The sequence below is a fragment of the Trachypithecus francoisi genome, unplaced genomic scaffold, assembly GCF_009764315.1.
Source record: "Trachypithecus francoisi isolate TF-2019V2 unplaced genomic scaffold, Tfra_2.0 Contig01579, whole genome shotgun sequence".
In the NCBI taxonomy this organism is placed as follows: domain Eukaryota; kingdom Metazoa; phylum Chordata; class Mammalia; order Primates; family Cercopithecidae; genus Trachypithecus; species Trachypithecus francoisi.
The window spans coordinates 27239165-27258114 of NW_022681442.1; the positions used below are offsets into that span (position 1 = coordinate 27239165).

Below are 18950 nucleotides of genomic sequence, written 5' to 3' on the forward strand. Positions count from 1 at the left end.
AAACTAGGCTGAAGGCCAAGGAGTTAGGAGGCACACAGGCTCCCAAAATGTGCTCTGACATTAGCACCAGGAACTTGCTAGAAAACAGTTAGAAGCTACAGACTAGGCAGGGCAGGTGGCTCATGCCTGTAATCTCAACACTTTGGAGACCAGGTTGGGTGGATGACCCGGAGTGACCAGGAGTTGGAGACCAGCCTGAGCAACATAGTGAGACCCTGTCTCAACAACATTTTTTTAAAAACATTAGCTGGGCATGGTGACGCGTACCTGTAGTCCTAGCTTCTCAGGAGGCTGAGGCGGGAGAATCAACTGAGCCCAGGAGTTCGAGGCTGCAGTGAGCTGTGACTGCCCCACTGCACTCCAGCCTAGGTAACAAAGCAAGATCTTGTCTCAGAAAAAAGAAGAAAGAAGCAGCAGCGGCAGCTGTGGGTTAGAGGAGTCAGATAAATGATTATTGGAAGAATACATTTCCTGTTTGCATTTTATTGGGAACTTCAAAGAAAAGAAAGTGAGACAGATTGATTCCCAAGACAATCCGTGATGTAAACTCTCAACAAGCTGGGGAATTCTGCACAGTGAAGGGGTGGATGATGAGGCTCAGCACAGCCCAAAGTCAAAGGCATTAGGGTTGTTCTGAAAATAGAGATTCAAGAAGCCCTGGAAAATGCTCTTATCCGTGAGAAGAGCACAGACTGTGGGGTCCCACTTCATGGCTGATATCCAGAGCCGCAGGGCTGGCGTGTGGCTCACACAGCTGCAAGACAGGAAAAAAGCGTCAGCACAGCACAGGGGGAGGCATCAGGAAAGGGGATGCACATTGCTTTTTAGATTTGCAAGATATGAAAAATGGGTTTATTTGGGGAATTATCTCAGTTATCTTACTATCAAGTGAGAATGATAACTTACTGAAGGAAAATCTTATTTTTGGAAAAGTCGAATGTGTAGAAGTTGTTGTTGCTTCTAACAATACAGTGAAATACTTTGGACTGATGGCTCTGGGAAAATAACATGTCTGTGCTTCATTGGGTTTTTTTGTTTTTATTGTTTTTTAATATATATATTTTTTAAACCTTGAGAAACTTACATGTGCTTCACTGTTTGCCACCAAAAAGACAACCCTCTGAAATGAACATTATTGGGTCATTCTCAGATTTTACTTTAGAGGATAGAAAAAAATAAAGACAAATCATTTCCAAAACATGTTTAAAATGAATAAGACAACAATGAAACCTTGAAATCATGGAGCTGACAGGGCTCTTTCAAAGATCCACCAGGACATTTAGTTCTGGGGTTGATAAAGCGACAAGCTGAAGATAATACGAGTGGGTTGTGGGAAATCCAGGACTAGAAGTGAGGTCTCCTAACCTGTGATTCCATGCTCTGTCTTCAGAGGATACCACCTTTTGTAAATTTTATGTTTGAGACTGAGTTTTAAATATCCTGTTATGTCGTATCTAATCTCCTTCAAAGAGAGCTGAAGTCGGAAGTGCAGGAGACAGTGCCTGGGTGGGCTCCAGCCCACGGGTTATGAAGGTGCAAACAGTTCTGCTTCAGCAGGGCCGGATTTCCAAGTGCCAGAAATGTCCAGCACCCACCATGAGAGTGGTTTGGATTAGGGTGGGCGTCCACGCACGTCCAACTTCTCTGAGCTTTGAAGTAACAGAGCACTGTTCTGCCCAGGAGCCTACACGGCTGTTTCTTCTCCTTTAACGTCCCTGCACTTCCATACTTCCACAGTGTTCATTGCCGTTTTGTTTGTATGTTCCAACACCAAGCATATATTACTATACAGATCTTTTTTATAAGATTATTACTATCTGGGGGAAGATTCGTCCAGGCAATGAGACGTGACTAAGGTATATGGTGTCCACTGGGGACCCGGCAGGACCAGGTGGAAGCATTGGGCACTGTGACTGTGACTCTCCACCAGCTCTCAGACCGGCCTGTGGGGGTGCTGGTGAGGACAGCAGGTTCTGAAGTCTGTGGGAGGCTCCTGGACTAGGGGTCTTACCTGCAGAAATGCGGGCAAAGTGTGAGTCTGAGTTAGCAGTGGAAAAGCACAGGTGTTTTTAACAAGGAAGCACACATTGGGGTTTAGAAACCTGATTCGCTTCACAGACATTCTGAAACATGTCTACAGGGGGCACGTAGACCATCTTAAGCAGTGTTACTCAGTGTGACTCCGGGAATTTACCACAAGGTCAAATGTCTTACTCCGCTATCCCATACACATCCAGCCGCTCAAACCAGGGCCAGAGGAGGTAATCAATCATGGATGTACAGGTTCCACCAAAGAAGATGGTGTTCTGATACTCAAGAATCTAAAAATGGAAACAAAACAAAAGCAAATAAGTTTATATATCTCCTGACATGTTTACAGACACTAAATGCAAATCTCAAATTAATTCCCAGAGAGGGAGAACTGAGGCCTCTATCCTTCTCCCTCTGGTTAGCAGAATGCTTCTTCCCTTTCTCTGAGGTTTCCTCTACCTCTTTTAGGGTCACACTCCTGGCCACCTCTGTCCCTTCCTTCCTTTCAACACTAGAGTGACAGTGAGGCTCATCTGATTGAAGAAACTGGAAGAACAACCCCCACAGAGTAGCCCAGCCCCTTCCTCTTAGCCTGGAGCAGCTCCTCCATGTGCTAAGCCTTCCAAGGATAAGCTAAGCCCTAGACAGAGGAGGATCCACCTCAGGCCAGCACTGCCCATTACTTGAGGACAAGGGGAGCCTCAGCATGATGTTGAAGTCTATCATTAGGAATCCCACTCAGGATCTCCCATTCTCCAAGACCTGCTTTATCAATAAGAAAGGGGATTCTGCCGGGCCTGGTGGCTCATGCCTGTATTCCCAGCACATTGGGAGGCCGAGGCGGGTGGATTACCTGAGGTGGGGAGTTTGAGACCAGCCTGACCAACAGGGAGAAACCCAGTCTCTATTAAAAATACAAAATTAGCTGGGCATGGTGGCACATGCCTATAACCCCAGCTAGTCACGAGGCTAAGACAGAATTGCTTGAACCCTCAAGGCGGAGGTTGCGGTGAACCAAGATCGCGCCATTGCCCTCCAGCCTGGGCAACAAGAGCAAAAAAAAAAAAAAAAAGAAAAAAGAAAAAAAGAAAGGGGGCCGGGCGCAATGGCTCGAGCCTGTAATCCCAGCACTTTGGGAGGCCGAGGGGGGCGGATCACGAGGTCAGGAGATCGAGACCCTCCTGGCTAACACGGTGAAACCCCGTCTCTACTAAAAATACAAAAAACTAGCCGGGAGCGGTGGCGGGCGCCTGTAGTCCCAGCTACTCGGGAGGCTGAGGCGGGAGAATGGCGGGAACCCGGAGGCGGAGCTTGCAGTGAGCCGAGATCGCGCCACTGCACTCCAGCCTGGGCGACACAGCGAGACTCTGTCTCAAAAAAAAAAAAAAAAAAGAAAGGGGATGCTGTAATCTCCATGCCTTATTATTTTATCTTCTCAATTAATTCAAAACTAAGGCAGGAAAGAGCATCCTATTTAATAGGCCCTCACAAATTCTAACCGTGTGTTCTTCTTCTTCTTTTTTTTTTTTTTTTGAGATAGGTCTTGCTCTGTCACCTAGGCTGGAGTCCAGTAGATCAATCACAGCTCACTTCAGCCTCAACCTCCCAGGCTCAAGCAATCCTCCCACCTCAGCCTCCCAGGTAGCTGGGATTACAAGTGCAGGCCATCATACCTGGATTTTTATATTTTTTTTGTAGAGATGGGGTCTTGGGGTCTTGCCATGTTGTGCAGGGGTCTCAAACTCCTGAGCTCAAGGGATCCTTCTGTCTTGGCCTCCCAAAGTGCTGGAAATACAGGTGTGAGCCACCGCACCCGGCCCCCAACACTGTGTTTCTATCACACTTTTTTTCATTTGAGCTTTTCAAACTTCACATTTGTTGGCCACTCAACACTATTACTTAATGCATTAAAATAAAATTTCTCATTCCCAAATGAGAGTAAACCCAGGTAGAGGGACTGTAAAGAAAACAAACTCACAACAGACAGGTAGCTAAAGACGGCCCCAAAAAAGTACCTGCAAGTTTAAAAAAGCAAAAGTGTTTAGCAGAGGTGACTGTTGGTACAGCTCTTCCCAAAGAGAAAAGTATGGCACGAATTACCTGGTTAAATCAAGCAAGCTACTCATTTTGACCTATATACCTCATGATCAACTCAATATTTCCCTAGAGCTATAGATCTTGATTGCTGGGCCCAGGTGAGTTGTGGAAATAAGCTATACTCTTGCTTTCATCTGGAAATATCAGGGTTCTGGTGAGGGACAGAGGGCAAAAGGACCAGAATCAAGCTGTGGATTAGGGTCCCGGGGCAGGGATAGCACAGTCCCCCGCCCAGCAAATGCACAACACGTTTCCCTCACATTTTCCAAATGTGTCTTGAAACCACCCACATCAAAACTACTGGCATTTCGTAATACAGCTGCAGATTATTGAGCCCCATCCCAGACAGGTATTTCCCCACCAATTTCAAACAGGGCAAGGCTAAAATCCCAACAGAAAAGCTATCTTTCCCTAAACTAGCACAAAGTGCTCGCTCCTTTACAGAAGGAGGAGAACATCCTGGACAAGACTCCTTGGAGGTTTGCTGAAGTCTTCAGGACTCTCGATAGGAGAGTTCCCTTCTGTGCAAACCTGGAACTTTCCAGACATGTAAAATTACTTTTTCTCCTTAAGAATCCGAGAAAATTGGGACTGGAAGGGCCCCTGAAACTCATCTAAGTGTGACCTCCTCATTTCGCCATTTATTTCTACCATGATCATTACACAAAGGATTAGAAGTGTAGTGTAAAAATGTGCACTACATACTAAATATGAAAAATAATAAAATGCTATAATTGGGGAAAATTAAAGCTGGAACAGAAGGTAAAAAACCAGGAAGGAAAACAGTATCAAGATATCATGTCCTGGGTCCTGCAGAGTTCCTTCAATAAAGCCTTGAATTCGACTCTTGAGTTTCCTGGCAGCCAAAGGGGAGAGGAAAACATGCCAGTGATGTGATTCTTGTCTCCCACGGGGAAGCACAGGGGAGCCTTGCTATGCAGAAGAGGAAACCCAGTCCCAAGGAGGTTAAGGGGCTCTCTGGATCACACCAGAACTAACACGCAAATCATGTTTTCCTAATTCCCAGACTAGTGTCAACCCTATGTCATTCAATTTCAAATATGTATTTTTAGACTCTAATGAAAAGCTTTCTCAAATTGCTTGAGCCAAGGAGTTTGAGACCAGCCTGAGAAACATGGTGAAACTCCGTCTCTACAAACAATACGAAAATTAGCTGGACATGGTAGTGACACCTGTAGTCCTAGCTACTAAGGAGGCTGAGGTGGGAGGATCGCTTGAGGCTGGGAGGTCAAGGCTGCAGTGAGCACGCCACTGCACTCCAGAGCAAGACCTTGTCTACAAAAAAAAAAAAAAAAACTGGCCAGGTGCAGTGACTCACGCCTGTAATCACAGCAATTTGGGAGGCCAAAGCAGGCAGATCACTTGAGCCCAGGAGTTTGAGACCAGCCTGGGCAACAGGGCGAGACTCCATCTTAAAATAAATAAATAAACAAAACAAAATAAAAATAAAAAAGCTTCCTTGTCTCTTGTGAATTCTTTTCTGTAAGAATGAAAAAAAATACCATGACTTGATATCTTGATACTGTTTTCCTTCCTGGTTTTTGACCTTCTGTTCCAGCTTTAAATGTAAGTAACAGAAAAAAACTTGGAACCAGCAAACTCTGAAAGCTCCTCCTACTCTGCAGCCAAGGACTGGCTCGGCTCTGAGCTTCTCTGTGAGAAGAATTTCCTTCTTAGTCTCACTCTTTCATGCTCTCTGAATCAGAAGCTCAAGCCAAAGCAACTGACAGAGGGATGAGACATTCCAACACAGTCATGATGAAAGAGCTTATCAGAATTCTCTCCTTCCTGGTTTATTCCACTGATAAGCGGATCAGGCAACTTTACTAAAATAGTTATTTCTTGTACTCAATTTAAAGCAAGTCCCTTCCATTTACTCCTCTGAAAAAATGTTAGGATAGAGGCAGAGGCAAAATAAACTGACAGTCTTAACTTCCAATGTCTTGTCTTTCTTAAGTGTTTTATCATCAGAAATGGAATGAGAAATGGGTGTTAGATCTAGATCCACTTAGCAGTAGTTATGGTAATATCCAATCTGTCCTTTTAAATAATTCTATGTTGAGTTCTCCCACCAGATTATATATCACATATAAAGATACAGTCAGGCATGGTGGCTCATGCCTGTAATCCCAGCACTTTGGGAGGCTGAGGTGGACAGATTGCTTGAGCCAGGAGTTTGAAACCAGCCTGGGCAACGTGGTGAAACCCCATCTCTACAAGAAAACTAACTGGGCATCGTGGTGTGTGCCTGCAGTCCCAGCTACTTGGGAGGCTGAGGTGGGAGGACCACCTGAGCCTGGGAGGTAGAGGCTGAAGTGAGCAGTGATCACGCCACTGCACTCCAGCGTGGGTGACAGAGTGAGACCCTGTCTCAAAAAAAGAAAAAAAAAAGATATCGGTGGTCGGGCGCTGTGGCTTACGCCTGTAATCCCAGTGCTTTGGAAGGTCAAAGTGGAAGGAGCTCTTGAGGCCAGGAGTTCGAGACCAGCCTGGGGCACATAGTGAAACCTTGTGTTTACAAAAAATAAAAAAGTTAGCCGGGTGTAGTGGTGCCCAGGAGTTCGAGGCTCCAGTGAGCTATGATCACATCACTGCACTGCAGCCTGGGCAACAAATACAGCAAGACCCCCCCGTCTCAAAAGACAAAAAAAAAAAAAAAAAAGATATTGGCCATTCTTACTGTTGAATAGCTTCCCTCACAATGGCATTCCTCACTTTCAGAACCACTGTCTTTTGTATGAGCAAGCAAACCAAAATAGCCTTCTTAGAAAATGTTTTTCTTCAAAGACCCCAGATATCCCCTGTAAGGCTTCTACAAATGGCAGGGGAGGGAACTGAGGCTCTAGCTTCCAGGTCTCAGATTTTTGGAAAACATTGACACATTTTCAATTCAGGCTTAAGAGTTCAAGAGGTTTTTTGGGAATCTTTAGTACAATAGAAGAGCTCCTTTCTAATGCAAACATGGTACCTTCCCCAGACATGTAAAATTACTTCCCCTTTAGCATGCTAGATATTTTGCAGAAAGGTGTTTGACCTTCTGGAATATTAGAAAAACCTATTTTAAAATTTTCTGTTCTCCAATTCACTGAAACATAAGACTACGGACGCGATGAGGGGTAACCGGCGAGCAATGCAAATGAAGAGGAAGGGACTGCTTGGTAGGACGCGGGTGCACTGTTCCCACGCCCTGCACGCGAGAAGCCTGGCTGGAAAGGCACCTCATCTTCTGCGAGGGCCCTTCGGGCGCCCCCAGAGGGACGAAGGAGAACGTCAGCGTTTTGAGGTGCGCCCTGGAACACAAGGGGAAGGAGGAAGTGCGCGGGGCTCCCCCTGGTGGCCATCAGTGCGAAGCGCGTCGGCCACGGCTCCCCAAACACCGTTCAACAGGAGGATGAAGAAATCCGCAAGGTTTTTGCGAGAGAAGCGAATCCCAGAGATCTCCAAACCAGGCATTCGAGAAAGCTCCAGTCTTCAACTCTTTGGTTCAGCCTCAATAACTGAGCTTCAAACATTGAAGCGGCCACCTCACCTTCATTGCCAAGAAATCCCGGGCCCCCAATCCCGAAACAGTATGGTGGCTCCCAGTGGGGGCTGCTGTACTTGCTGGAGGAGGAAGAGTTTTTCCTCATTAAAATCGTTCTGAAAATGCAGAAGCCATCCCCTACTCTCTGCCCCCCAAAAAAGCAGAAGCCATCCTCCACCCTCTGAGGCCCCTGAAAAGACACACAGCAACACACCAGTACATCAGCAATACTGGCCCTTTTCCAGAAGCAGCGGAAAAGTACTCAACTCCAAGGCAGAAGTCTTTTATTAATATTTTTATTTTTTGTGGGCACATAGTAGGTGCATATATTTATGGGGTACATGAGATATTTTGGTCCAGGCATGCAGTGTGAAATAAGCACATTATGGAGAATGGGGTGTCCACTCCCCCAAGCATTTATCCTTTGAATTACTAACAATCCAATTACACTCTTTAAATTATTTTTAAATGTGCAATTAAGTTATTATTGACTATAGTCACCATGTGGTGCTATCAGAGAGTAGGTCTTATTCATTCTTTCTGTGTTTTTTGTACCCATTAACCCCACCTCCCTGCCAGCTCATGCTACCCTTCCTAGCCTCTGGTAACTATCCTTCTACTCTCTCTGTTCATGAGTTCAATTGTTTTGATTTTTAGATTCCACAAGTAAGTGAGAACATGTGATGTTTGTCTTTCTGTGCCTGGTTTGTTTCACTTAACATGATCTCCAGTTCCATCCACGCTGTTGCAAATGACAGGATCTCATTCTTTTTATGGCCGAATAGTACTCCATCGTGTGTATGCACTGCGTTTTCTTTTTTTTTCTTTTTTCTTTTTTTTGTATGTTTGTTTTGTTTTGTTTTCTTTGAGACAGAGTGTCACTCTTTCAACCAAGCTGGAGTGCAGTGGTGTGATCTCAGCTCACTGCAACCTCTGCCTCCCAGGTTCAAGCAGTTCTCCTCAAGCCTCCTGAGTAGCTGGGATTACAGGCATGCACCACCATGCCAGCTTCTTTTTGTATTTTCAGTAGAGACGGGGTTTCACCATGTTGGCCAAGCTGGTCTCGAACTCCTGACCTCAAGTGATCCGCTAGCCTCGGCCTGCCAAAGTACTGGGATTACAGGAGTGAGCCACCACACCCCACCTGTACCACATTTTCTTTATCCATTCCTCTATTCATGGACACTTAGGTTGCTTTCAAATATTAGCTATTGTAAACAGTGCTGCAACAAACCTAAGAGTCCAGGTATCTCTTTGATATATTGATTTCCTTTCTTTTGGGTGTGTACTCAGCAGTGGGATTGCTGGATCATATGGTATTTCAATTTTTAGTGTTTTGAGGAACCTCCAAACTGTTCTCCATAGTGGTTATACTAATTTACATTCCCGCCCCAGTGTATGAGGGTTCCCTTTTCTCCACATCCTCAACAGCATTTGACATTGCCTGTCTTTTTAATAGAAGCCATTTTAACTGGGGTGAGATGATATCTCATTGTAGTTTTGATTTGCATTTCTCTGATGATCAATGATGCTGAGCACCTTTTCATATGTCTGTTTGCCATTTATGTGTCTTCTTTTGAGAAATGTCTATTCAAATCTTTTGCAGGGCAGAAATGTTTTGAGTTCATAAAAGATAAATGGAGGTTCTTAAGATTTCAAATCTCAGATCCCTGCTAAAATGATATAGCTGAGGCTGAGGTAACTATGTGATGAACCAGTTCCCTGTTAAACAAACCTAGGGTGTGGAAGAAACCTAGGGCATATTTAAGACCATTTTCTCCTGTGGGAAGGAGACTTAGAGGCAGGACCTGCAACAGAACATGCTCCTCCTGCTGCCCATCAGTTATGACCTCGATTCTCCATGAAGGTGCAGAATACAACTTGTCAAAATTTGGGGATTAAAGGACCACTCTGAAAATTCTATGCTGGCATCCTTTTAATGGCTTAATTCTTATCTTCAAAATATATTTGTAGGGCTGGGTGTGGTGGTTCACACCTTTAATCCTACTACTTTGGGAGACCAAGGTGGAAGGATTGAACCCAGAAGTTCCAGACCAGTCTCAGACGGTCGGAGAAATCCCGTCTCTACAAAAAATACACAAAACTAGCCAGGCATGGTAGTGCCTGTAGTCCTAGATGACACTCAGGAGGCTAAGGCAGAAAGATCACCTGAGCCCGGGAGGTCGAGGCTGCAGTGAGCCGTGATCATGCCACTGCACTCCAGCCTGGGTGACAGAGGGAGACCCTGTCTCAAAAACAAAAACTAAAACAAATCACAATATATTTGTAAGATAGTGTGGGGGAAAAGCTAGGAGGGTAATGCTTGACCAGTCAAATGTCTGTAAAGTGATTGGTGGTGGAAGAAAATACAAATGAATATTTATCAAGTCTCTGAAGTGGGGAGAGGACTTCCTACACATAAAACTGTGGAGGAAATCATAGCAGGAAAGCCTTACAGCATGATACTTTCAGATGCTGTACTTCCATATGCAAAAATATATAAGCCAAATTAAAAGTCAAAAGAAAACAAAAATGTGTTTTTTTTTTTTTTTTTTTTGAGACGGAGTCTCGCTCTGTCCCCCGAGCTGGAGTGCAGTGGCCGGATCTCAGCTCACTGCAAGCTCCGCCTCCCGGGTTCACGCCATTCTCGTGCCTCAGCCTCCCAAGTAGCTGGGACTACAGGCGCCCGCCACCTCGCCCGGCTAGTTTTTTGTACTTTTTAGTAGAGACGGGGTTTCACTGTGTTAGCCAGGATGGTCTCGATCTCCTGACCTTGTGATCCGCCCGCCTCGGCCTCCCAAAGTGCTGGGATTACAGGCTTGAGCCACCGCGCCCGGCCAAAAATGTGTTTTAAAAACAGCCAAATATCTTTTCTATACAAGGAATGCTTTAAAAGGAACTTTTACAAATCAACAAGGAAAATGAGTAAGATTCAGATGGCCAGACAGGCAAAGCCCCTGAACTGAACAGACAAATTTTACAAGACCAGGAGCAAGAGATGACATACTTCAGGGAAAACCTTCCACTTCCCTGGCAATCAAAGAAATATGCATTAAGTCAACAATGAGGAGATACAGTGTATCTCCACAGCAAATATTATTCAACCAACAAATATCTTTTTGAATGAACTCTCCCCCTAGTGAAAAGGAGATAAGGCAAAGAGCATTTTCACATACTGCTGGTGAGGGGCAAACAACACAAGTCTTCTGGGAAGCAATTTAGTGAAATACAGCCCAAGCCTCCAATGTGCTCATTATACCCTTTGATCTGGTCATTCCATTCCTGAGAGTCCAGCTTAAGAACATATTCTAAAATACAGAAAATGCTTCTTAGGCAAAGAAGCTGATGTTCCCTGTAGCACCGTTCAAAACAGTAAAGGACTGAAAACCATCTAAACACTCCTAATTAGTGTACTGGATAAATAACTTTATGGTTTATAAACATGGCAAAGTATGCAGACATTAAAAGTGTTTTCGGCCGGGCGCAGTGGCTCACCCCTGTAATCCCAGCACTTTGGGAGGCCAAGGCAGGCGGATCATGAGGTCAGGAGATCGAGACCATCCTGGCTAACACAGTGAAACCCTGCCTCTACTAAAAATTCAAAAAGAAATTAGCCGGGCGTGGTGGTGGGCGCCTGTAGTCCCAGCTACTCAGGAGGCTGAGGCAGGAGAATGGCGTGAACCTGGGAGGCGGAGCTTGCAGTGAGCCAAGATTGCACCACTGCACTCCAGCCTGGGCGACAGAGCAAGAATCCGTCTCAAAAAAAAAAAAGTGTTTTTTCTACTTTTAAAGATTACATATTTAATACAGAAATATATTCCCATCATTTAAAAAAAAATCAAACACAGAAAATAGTGTAAAAGGCAAAATCTTCCCTCTACATCCCTGCCCTTAACCACTTTTCTTACCCACCCCAATTCTAATCAGTCCCCTTCCCAGTGTGAGACACTACTAGGAGGTGGATGTGTTTTTCTCTAGATACTTTACTAGCCATTTATTTACATGTATATGCACACCTGCATGGTTCAGTTTTGTTTTCTTCTACTAAAATGAGATCATACCAGCTGTATTACTGTGTGATTCATTTAATATTTCTAGGCAATCTTTTAATGTCAGTACACAGATTTACCTCAGTCATTTTCAGCCATTCCACAGAATTCCACAAGACAGACATGATTTGCTTAACCACTCACCATCTAATGAATATTGTTTCCTAATTTGTCATCATCACAAATAATGCTGCTGCTCGAAGAAACACTCTTATACATGTAAATAAGCATTTATAGCGATTATAAAAATTGGCCAGGTGTGGTAGCTCACACCTGTAATCCCAACATTTTGGAAGGCCAAGACAGGTGGGTCACTTGAGTCCAGGAGTTTGACACCAGCCTGGGCAACAGAGGGAGACCCTGTCTCTACAAAAGTTAAATAGAAAACTAGCTAGGCACAGTAGCACACGCCTGTAGTCCTGGCTACTCAGGAGGCTGAGTTGGGAGGCTCCCTTGAGCTCAGGAGTTCGACGTTGCAGTGAGCCGTGATTGCACCCTGCATTCCAGCCTGACAACAGAGTAAAACCCTGTCTCAAAATAAAATGGCAGGGGGTCTAGGAAATATTTACATCATAATAGTAATCAAGTTTCAACTACATAAAATATACGTAACAGAAAAGGACAGAAAACAAAAACAAAAAAGTCCCCAAGATTGTAGCAGTGGTTGTTTCTGGTAGTGGGATTATATTTTTTTCCCTTAGTTTCTATGTTTTCCTGTATTTTCCAAATTCTCTCTAATGAACAAGTACTACTTTATAATTGGAGAAGAGTAAAATTAATTTTTAAATAATAAGAATAATTATTATTCTATTATTTATGTGATGGGAAAGGGTATATCAGAAGGCTATTGAAAGAAGTACAGCAAATATTAGTTTATCTAGAAAGCAGCTGTCAGAATTGGATGATGAATGAAGTAACTGAACTAGCAACAGCACTAATACACTTAACCAGGCATCCTGAGTCAGGGATAACCCGTTCCCATGGGTGAAAGAATGGTGGTTACAACTAAAACGGTATATTAGTAAACATGCTAAATCAGCTAGCAAATCCAAGAGAAATCACAACGCATGTTCATGCAAAAACCTGCACAGTGTTAACAACAACATTATGCATATGGGTTCTAAGAGTGGAACCTTCCCAGATGTGGATAAACAAAATGTGTGTATTCGCACATGAAATATTATTTAGCCATAAAAAAGAATGAAGGATGAACCTCAAGAACTTTATGGTATGTGAAAATAGCTCATGAAATGCTACATGTTGTATGATTCCAGTTATATGAAGTGTCTAGAATAAGTCAATCCATAGAGACAGAAAGCAGATTAGTGGCTGCATATGGCCAGGCGGACTGAGAAGAAATGGAAAATGATAGCTTACGAGTGAGTAGTTTCTCTGGGGGATGATCAAAAAACACTCTGAAATTAAATAGTGGTGATAGTTGCACAACTCTCTTAGTATACTAAAAGCCAGTGAATTGTACACTTGAAAAGGGTGAATTTTGTGGCACATGAATTATATCTCAACAACGTTGTTATTAAAAATAGCTAGTAATAATGAATTTAGTTCGTAGACATGTTAACTCAGATGATAAAAAATTTAGCCTGTAGTCTGCCATATATAAAAGGATACAGAAAATTGTTTTCAGTGACGAATTAACCAGGTATAAACTTTTTTGCCTTCCTTTCCTGGTGCTATCAAAGGAGAAACAATTAAACAATATATAAATAATTTTGCCACTGGAAATTAATAAAAATTAAGAAAGAGCAAAAGCAAAACTAAACCAAGACAATATAATCTAACTTGAATAAATGTCTTTTTTGATGAGAAGAAAGGACAGACTAAAAATTAAGATTACCAAGTGCAGTGACGCATGCCTGTGATCACAGCACTTTGGGAGGCTGAAGTGGGAGGATCACTTGAGCCTAGGAGTTCAAGACCAGCCTGAGCAACACAGTGAGATCTCGTCTCTACAAAAAATTAAAACAAACAAAAACAAAAACAAAACAGTTGGGCATGGTGGCCTGAACCTGTGATCCCAGCTACTCGGGAGGTTGAGGTGAGAGAATCACTTGAGCCCAGGAGGTTGAGGCTGCAGTGAACTGTGATTGTGCCACTGCACTCCAGCCTGGGTGACAGAGTGAGACCCTGACTCAAAAAAATAATAATAATAATAATTAAGATAATGGAGGCTGGCTCAGTGGCTTGAGCCTGTAATCCCAGCTACTCGGGAGGCTGAGGTGGAAGTACTGCTTGAGCCCAGGAGCTCAGGATGACAGTGAGCCATGACTGTGCCACTGCACTCCAACCTGGGCAACAGAGAGAGACCCCCATCTCTAAAAGAGGAAAAGAAAAGAAAATAATTTAAAAATTAAGATTATAGGTGACATTTAGAATCAATAAAGTATTTAACTACAGATGTCCTGGGTGATACACACATAATTTATGCAAATTCCACCTCATGCAAAGTGCTACACATAAGGCACGCAATCAAATTTGGCAATGCGGGAAACTCTGCATGGAAATGCAAAGTGAAGCACCCCAAGGCAGGTGGTTGGATGACAAGAAGCAAAATCATAAAGTGCCCTGTGGCCACCGGCAGACAAAAGCTTCAGTTGCTGGGCCAGGTCTCATCCCTCAGGGCTATTTCAGCATTACTTATGTTGTCCCCTCCCTGCTCTCCTTTATGGAGCTCTGATGATGATGAAGAAAGGACTAAGCAATAGTCAGCGTGCAGAACCAATTCATAAGCCACGAACACTTTCTAGATTTAAAGCAAAACTCCAAAGCCTCAGGGAAATATGACCAAATCCTACCTTTCACTGCACTTGGACTTGATTTGACTACTTTCATAATGAAAATATTTTTGGAAGGCACAGATGAAAAGTGACACCAAGAGGTCCTGCCACATTCAAATCCACAAAGATCAAATGAAGCCTGGCTCAAGTCCCATTCAGAAATGGGAAAGTCAATACCTGAAGAAGAATAAAACTAAAAAATATGTGCTGCTTAGATTAATGATTCAGTAAAGGCTAGAAAATCTGCATGAAGACATAAAGCGCAGCAAGACAAGTGTCGTAGTTTTAAAACTCATGCCAATGTTCAGAACAGGAAAGCCAGTGAGCAGGCTGCTAGTTTGATAATAAAAGTGGCAGTAATATATCTCAAAGAATTGTAAAAGATAATAGAGAAAAATGTGGTTATATAACAAGCACAATAAATATTTGATTTTGATGGAACTTATTTTATTTTTTTTTTTTTTTTGAGACAGAGTCTCACTCTGTCACCTAGGCTGGAGTGCAGTGGCATGATCAAAGCTCACAGCAGCCTTGACCTCCAGGACTCAAGTGATCTTCCCACCTCAGCCTCCCAAGTAGCAGGGACCACAGGTGTGCATCACCACATCCAGCTAATTTTTGTATTTTTTGTAGAGACGAGGCTTTGCCATGTTGTCCAGTCTTGTCTTGGACTCCTGGGCTCAAATGATCTGCCCGTTTCAGCCTCCCAAAGTGCTGGGACATGAGCCACAGAAACCACCTGAAACCAGATTTAAAAAACAAACAAACAAACAAACAAAAAACAAGAGAAAAAAAAAACAAAACTTAAAAAGTTAGACAAGGCAGTTATTTCAAAAGAAGAAAGTGTCAGAGTTTAAGGCCACAAAAGGTGAACTGACCTTTTGTTTGAGGATAACATAGCAGAAGATTATACATGAAATCTTGGCTTGCTTATCACTCAGAAAGACAATGAGTATTTAATATATTTTTAGCTCACAAAAAATCCTGATTTTGCAAAACCATGTGAAAGAGTTGCATAAATCAGGGGATCATCTCCATTAGAATTATTCTGACAAATTTCAATTTCACTAGAATCTCCTAGAATAAATATATTGGCATTTAAAGGAACAGATCACATAATTCAAGTTCATTGGTCATGTTTTCAGATTTCAATATTTCCTACATTGTAGTTACAATTCTTTGTTTGTTTGTTTTTGTTTTTGAGACAGGGTCTTGCTGTGTCACCCAGGCTGGAGTGCAGTGGCATGATCATAGCTCATTGCAAGCTCAAACTCCTGGGTTCAAGAGATCCTCCCGCCTCAGCCTCTAGAGAAGCTGGGACTACACACGCCACCATGACTAGTTACTTTTTTTTATTTTTAGTAAAGACATGGTCTCACTGTGTTGCCCAGGCTGGTCTTGAATTCCTGGCCTCAAGTGATCCTCCCTCCTTGGCCTCCCAAAGTGCCTGGATCACAAGCGTGAGCCACCACGCTCAGCCATAGTTACAATTATTGCTAACAGTCTATGGGACAAAACCACATTCAAACCTGTTAGGACAATGTGGAATACCCGGTGTTCCTTAAATAGCATCCGTGAAAGCTACCTCCACCGAGGCTGGTTAGTGAAAGCTACCTATACAGAGGCTGGTTAACAACAGTGTTTCTGGGGCTCAGTTATTGAAGATAAAGTGAAATTTCTTATTCAATGACATGCTGGAACTGCCCACATCTTTTGCCAGCTCTTGAGTTTAGAGATAGCACATTGGTAGCTCAAAATTAGCCTTGGCGGAAGTATTTACACCACCCAAATCAGCAAATGCTATAAATCAGTGCTTTTTCTTTTTCTTTCTCTTTTAAGAGAAAATTGATGGTTAAACATTTATCACCACACTGCTGACGACATTCCTAAACTCTCTGGTTAAAGCTCCTAGCCTGTAAAACCATTCCAAAGGTCCAGTAGAGACCATGCATTGCTCTTCTAAGCTCTGCCCACATATGAATATTCCATCAACACCTCAAATTTGACAAAATGTGTCCTCCCTCAAACTCTTACCAGCCACAAACTTGGAAACCATCCTCGGTAACTCCTACTCCTTCCTCAGATTTCATCTCATCTTAGTCCCTCAAAATCTCTCTAATTAAACCTCCCTCTCTAACCCTCTTTAGTGGGGTCCTCTTTGTCCCTTCCCAGTCCCTGCTCTTGGCCACTCTAATCCATCCTCTACACTCTTTTTGGGCTGAACTTCTTCTTCTTTTTTTTTGAGATAGGGTTTCACTGTGTTGTCCAGGCTGGAGTGCGGTAGTGCAATTATAGCTCATTGTAGCTTCAACCTCCTAGGCTCCGGTGATCCTCTCACCTCAGCCTCCCAAGTACATAGGACTACAGGGATAAGCCACCATGGCAACTAACATTTTGTATTTTTAAAGAGATGGAGTTTCACCACGTTGACCAGCGTGGTCTCAAACTTCTGGGCTCAAGTGATCCTCCCACCTTGGCTTCTCAAAGTGCTAGGATTACAGGCTTGAGCCACTGTGCTCAGCTGAGCTGAATACTTTTACTTTTTCTTTTCTTTCCTTTTTTTTTTTTTTTGAAACAGAGTCTCACTCTGTTGCCCAGGCTGGAGTGCAGTGGCACAGTCCTGGCTCACGGCAACCTCCCCATCCTGGGTGCAAGCGATGGGCTGAATACTTTTAAAAGCATGAAGGAGTACACCACTCTCCTGCTTGACATGCTTCAATTACTCACCATCAACTCTGAAATAAAGTACAAATCCGTGGGCACAGCGGAAAAGGCCTTTCAGTGTCTGACTCTGGTCCACCCTCCACATTCGCCTCTTACCAATCACTCCCTCGCTGGCAACCCCTCACCGGTTACTGTTTGCCAAACACACCAGGCTCTTGCCCTTGTGCCTCTAATTCATCCTAAGAGTCAACAGAGGCATTTATCTACCCCCACAGACCAGCCTTCTCGTATGCATGTCTCCAGCCTAGCACTCAACACACCCAGGTCTTAAATGGGCTTAACAGCCTATCTCCCCATCCAGGCTTTGAGCCCCTTGAAGGTCTTGAATATTTTTTATTCCTAGTACATAGTTCTGAGCCTTTACAAAGAGGCCACTCCAATTTGCAAAACAGGACTAGTACCATTTGTACCTGAGAAGGTTGTTGGAAAGATTCAATGAGATGATGTATGCAAAGTATCTGCAGCATGATTCATGGCACAAAATACTGGTTCACTTGCCCTGGAAAAGACTCCCGATTGAAGAACTGTATCTTCATCATAACCCTATACTTTCATCATAATTTAAAAACTTCATCCATCATCCAAATGGAGGTAGGAGGGAAACTGATGAAAATGTTTCAATTACTATATCTTTGAATTCCAAGGGTTTTTTCCCCCAGCTCCTTTCCCTGGCCCAGTATCTGTTTATCTGTGAGAAGGTAACCAGGCATGATGGGGTCCATTCAGCTGATCTTTAAAATAAAGACCATAAATTCTCTAGTCACAAGATTTTTCAAACTTCTTTTTTAAAGCAACAGCTCTCCTTTCTCCCCAAATGCCATCTTCTTAGATGTGAGGTTGAACATGGTGGTTAAAGGCAGTGCTGACCTGAGTGAAGCAGTGTCTGGAACCATCTACCAGGCCTCCACTCGCTGGGAAGTTGAGTGAAGAACCCACTGCAGAACCCAGAGGCTCTGAGGAACACACATTTGAAAATATTCCCTCACTTTACACACGGGAAAACCAAGGACCAGAGAGGTACAGAACATTGTCCAAGGTTCTGGAATTTAGTAAAGCCAAGCCTAAGATCCAAGACTCTTTCCACCACATCATACGGCCTCCTTGGGGTCAAGGCCACAGTTGGTGACCTCAGGACAAAAGGTTGACATTCCCTACACATGACCATTCATCATCCATAAATACTTAACTGTACAAATCTGAGATAGGCAACTGGAAATATCAACATATTTAATCTGTTTCCACTTGATAAAGGTCAAATAGAAGAGTATTAATAACCAGTCTTCCCTTAAGGGGAAAAAAATCGTATTCTCTGGCTGCCAATAGAGGAACCACCCACCCATAAGGTGAATTTATCAGTTTCTGGAACAAAAGAAATAAAGGAAGTAAAAGAACTGCCTTCCAGATTATTCTAGAAGTATGGGATAAGTAGCTCCATTACTGCCGGGTTAATGAAGGATCTACTGGCAAAGAGTGCTCCTGCCACCGTACCCACTTTCCCCTTCTTCCTTAATTACAGACCCCTGATTTTATTCAAGGTAACCCAGCTAAAAGACTGTATTTCCCAGCTTTCCCTAAGATAGTCATGACCCTACAACTAAGTTCTGGCCAATGAAATGTAAATAGCCATTGGGTAGAATTTCTGGTAGGATTTAAAGGCCTTAAAAGGGGCATGGCCATTTGCCATTTTTTTCTTTATATTCTGCTTTTCAG

General features: G+C 43.3%; 1 protein-coding gene across 1 annotated transcript in view; it reads right to left on the bottom strand.

The window, feature by feature from the left end:
- Positions 1–463: 463 nt before the first annotated feature.
- The window catches only part of GSTO2 (glutathione S-transferase omega 2), a 29445-nt gene continuing 10958 nt past the window's right edge, over positions 464–18950 (bottom strand). Inside the window, exons 6-7 of the mRNA XM_033183545.1 lie at positions 2215–2321; positions 464–754 (exon numbers count right to left, since the gene is read on the bottom strand). Of these exons, the coding sequence (XP_033039436.1) occupies positions 598–754; positions 2215–2321 (264 nt within the window). The 3' untranslated portion in view covers positions 464–597. The remainder of the gene's footprint in view (positions 755–2214; positions 2322–18950) is intronic.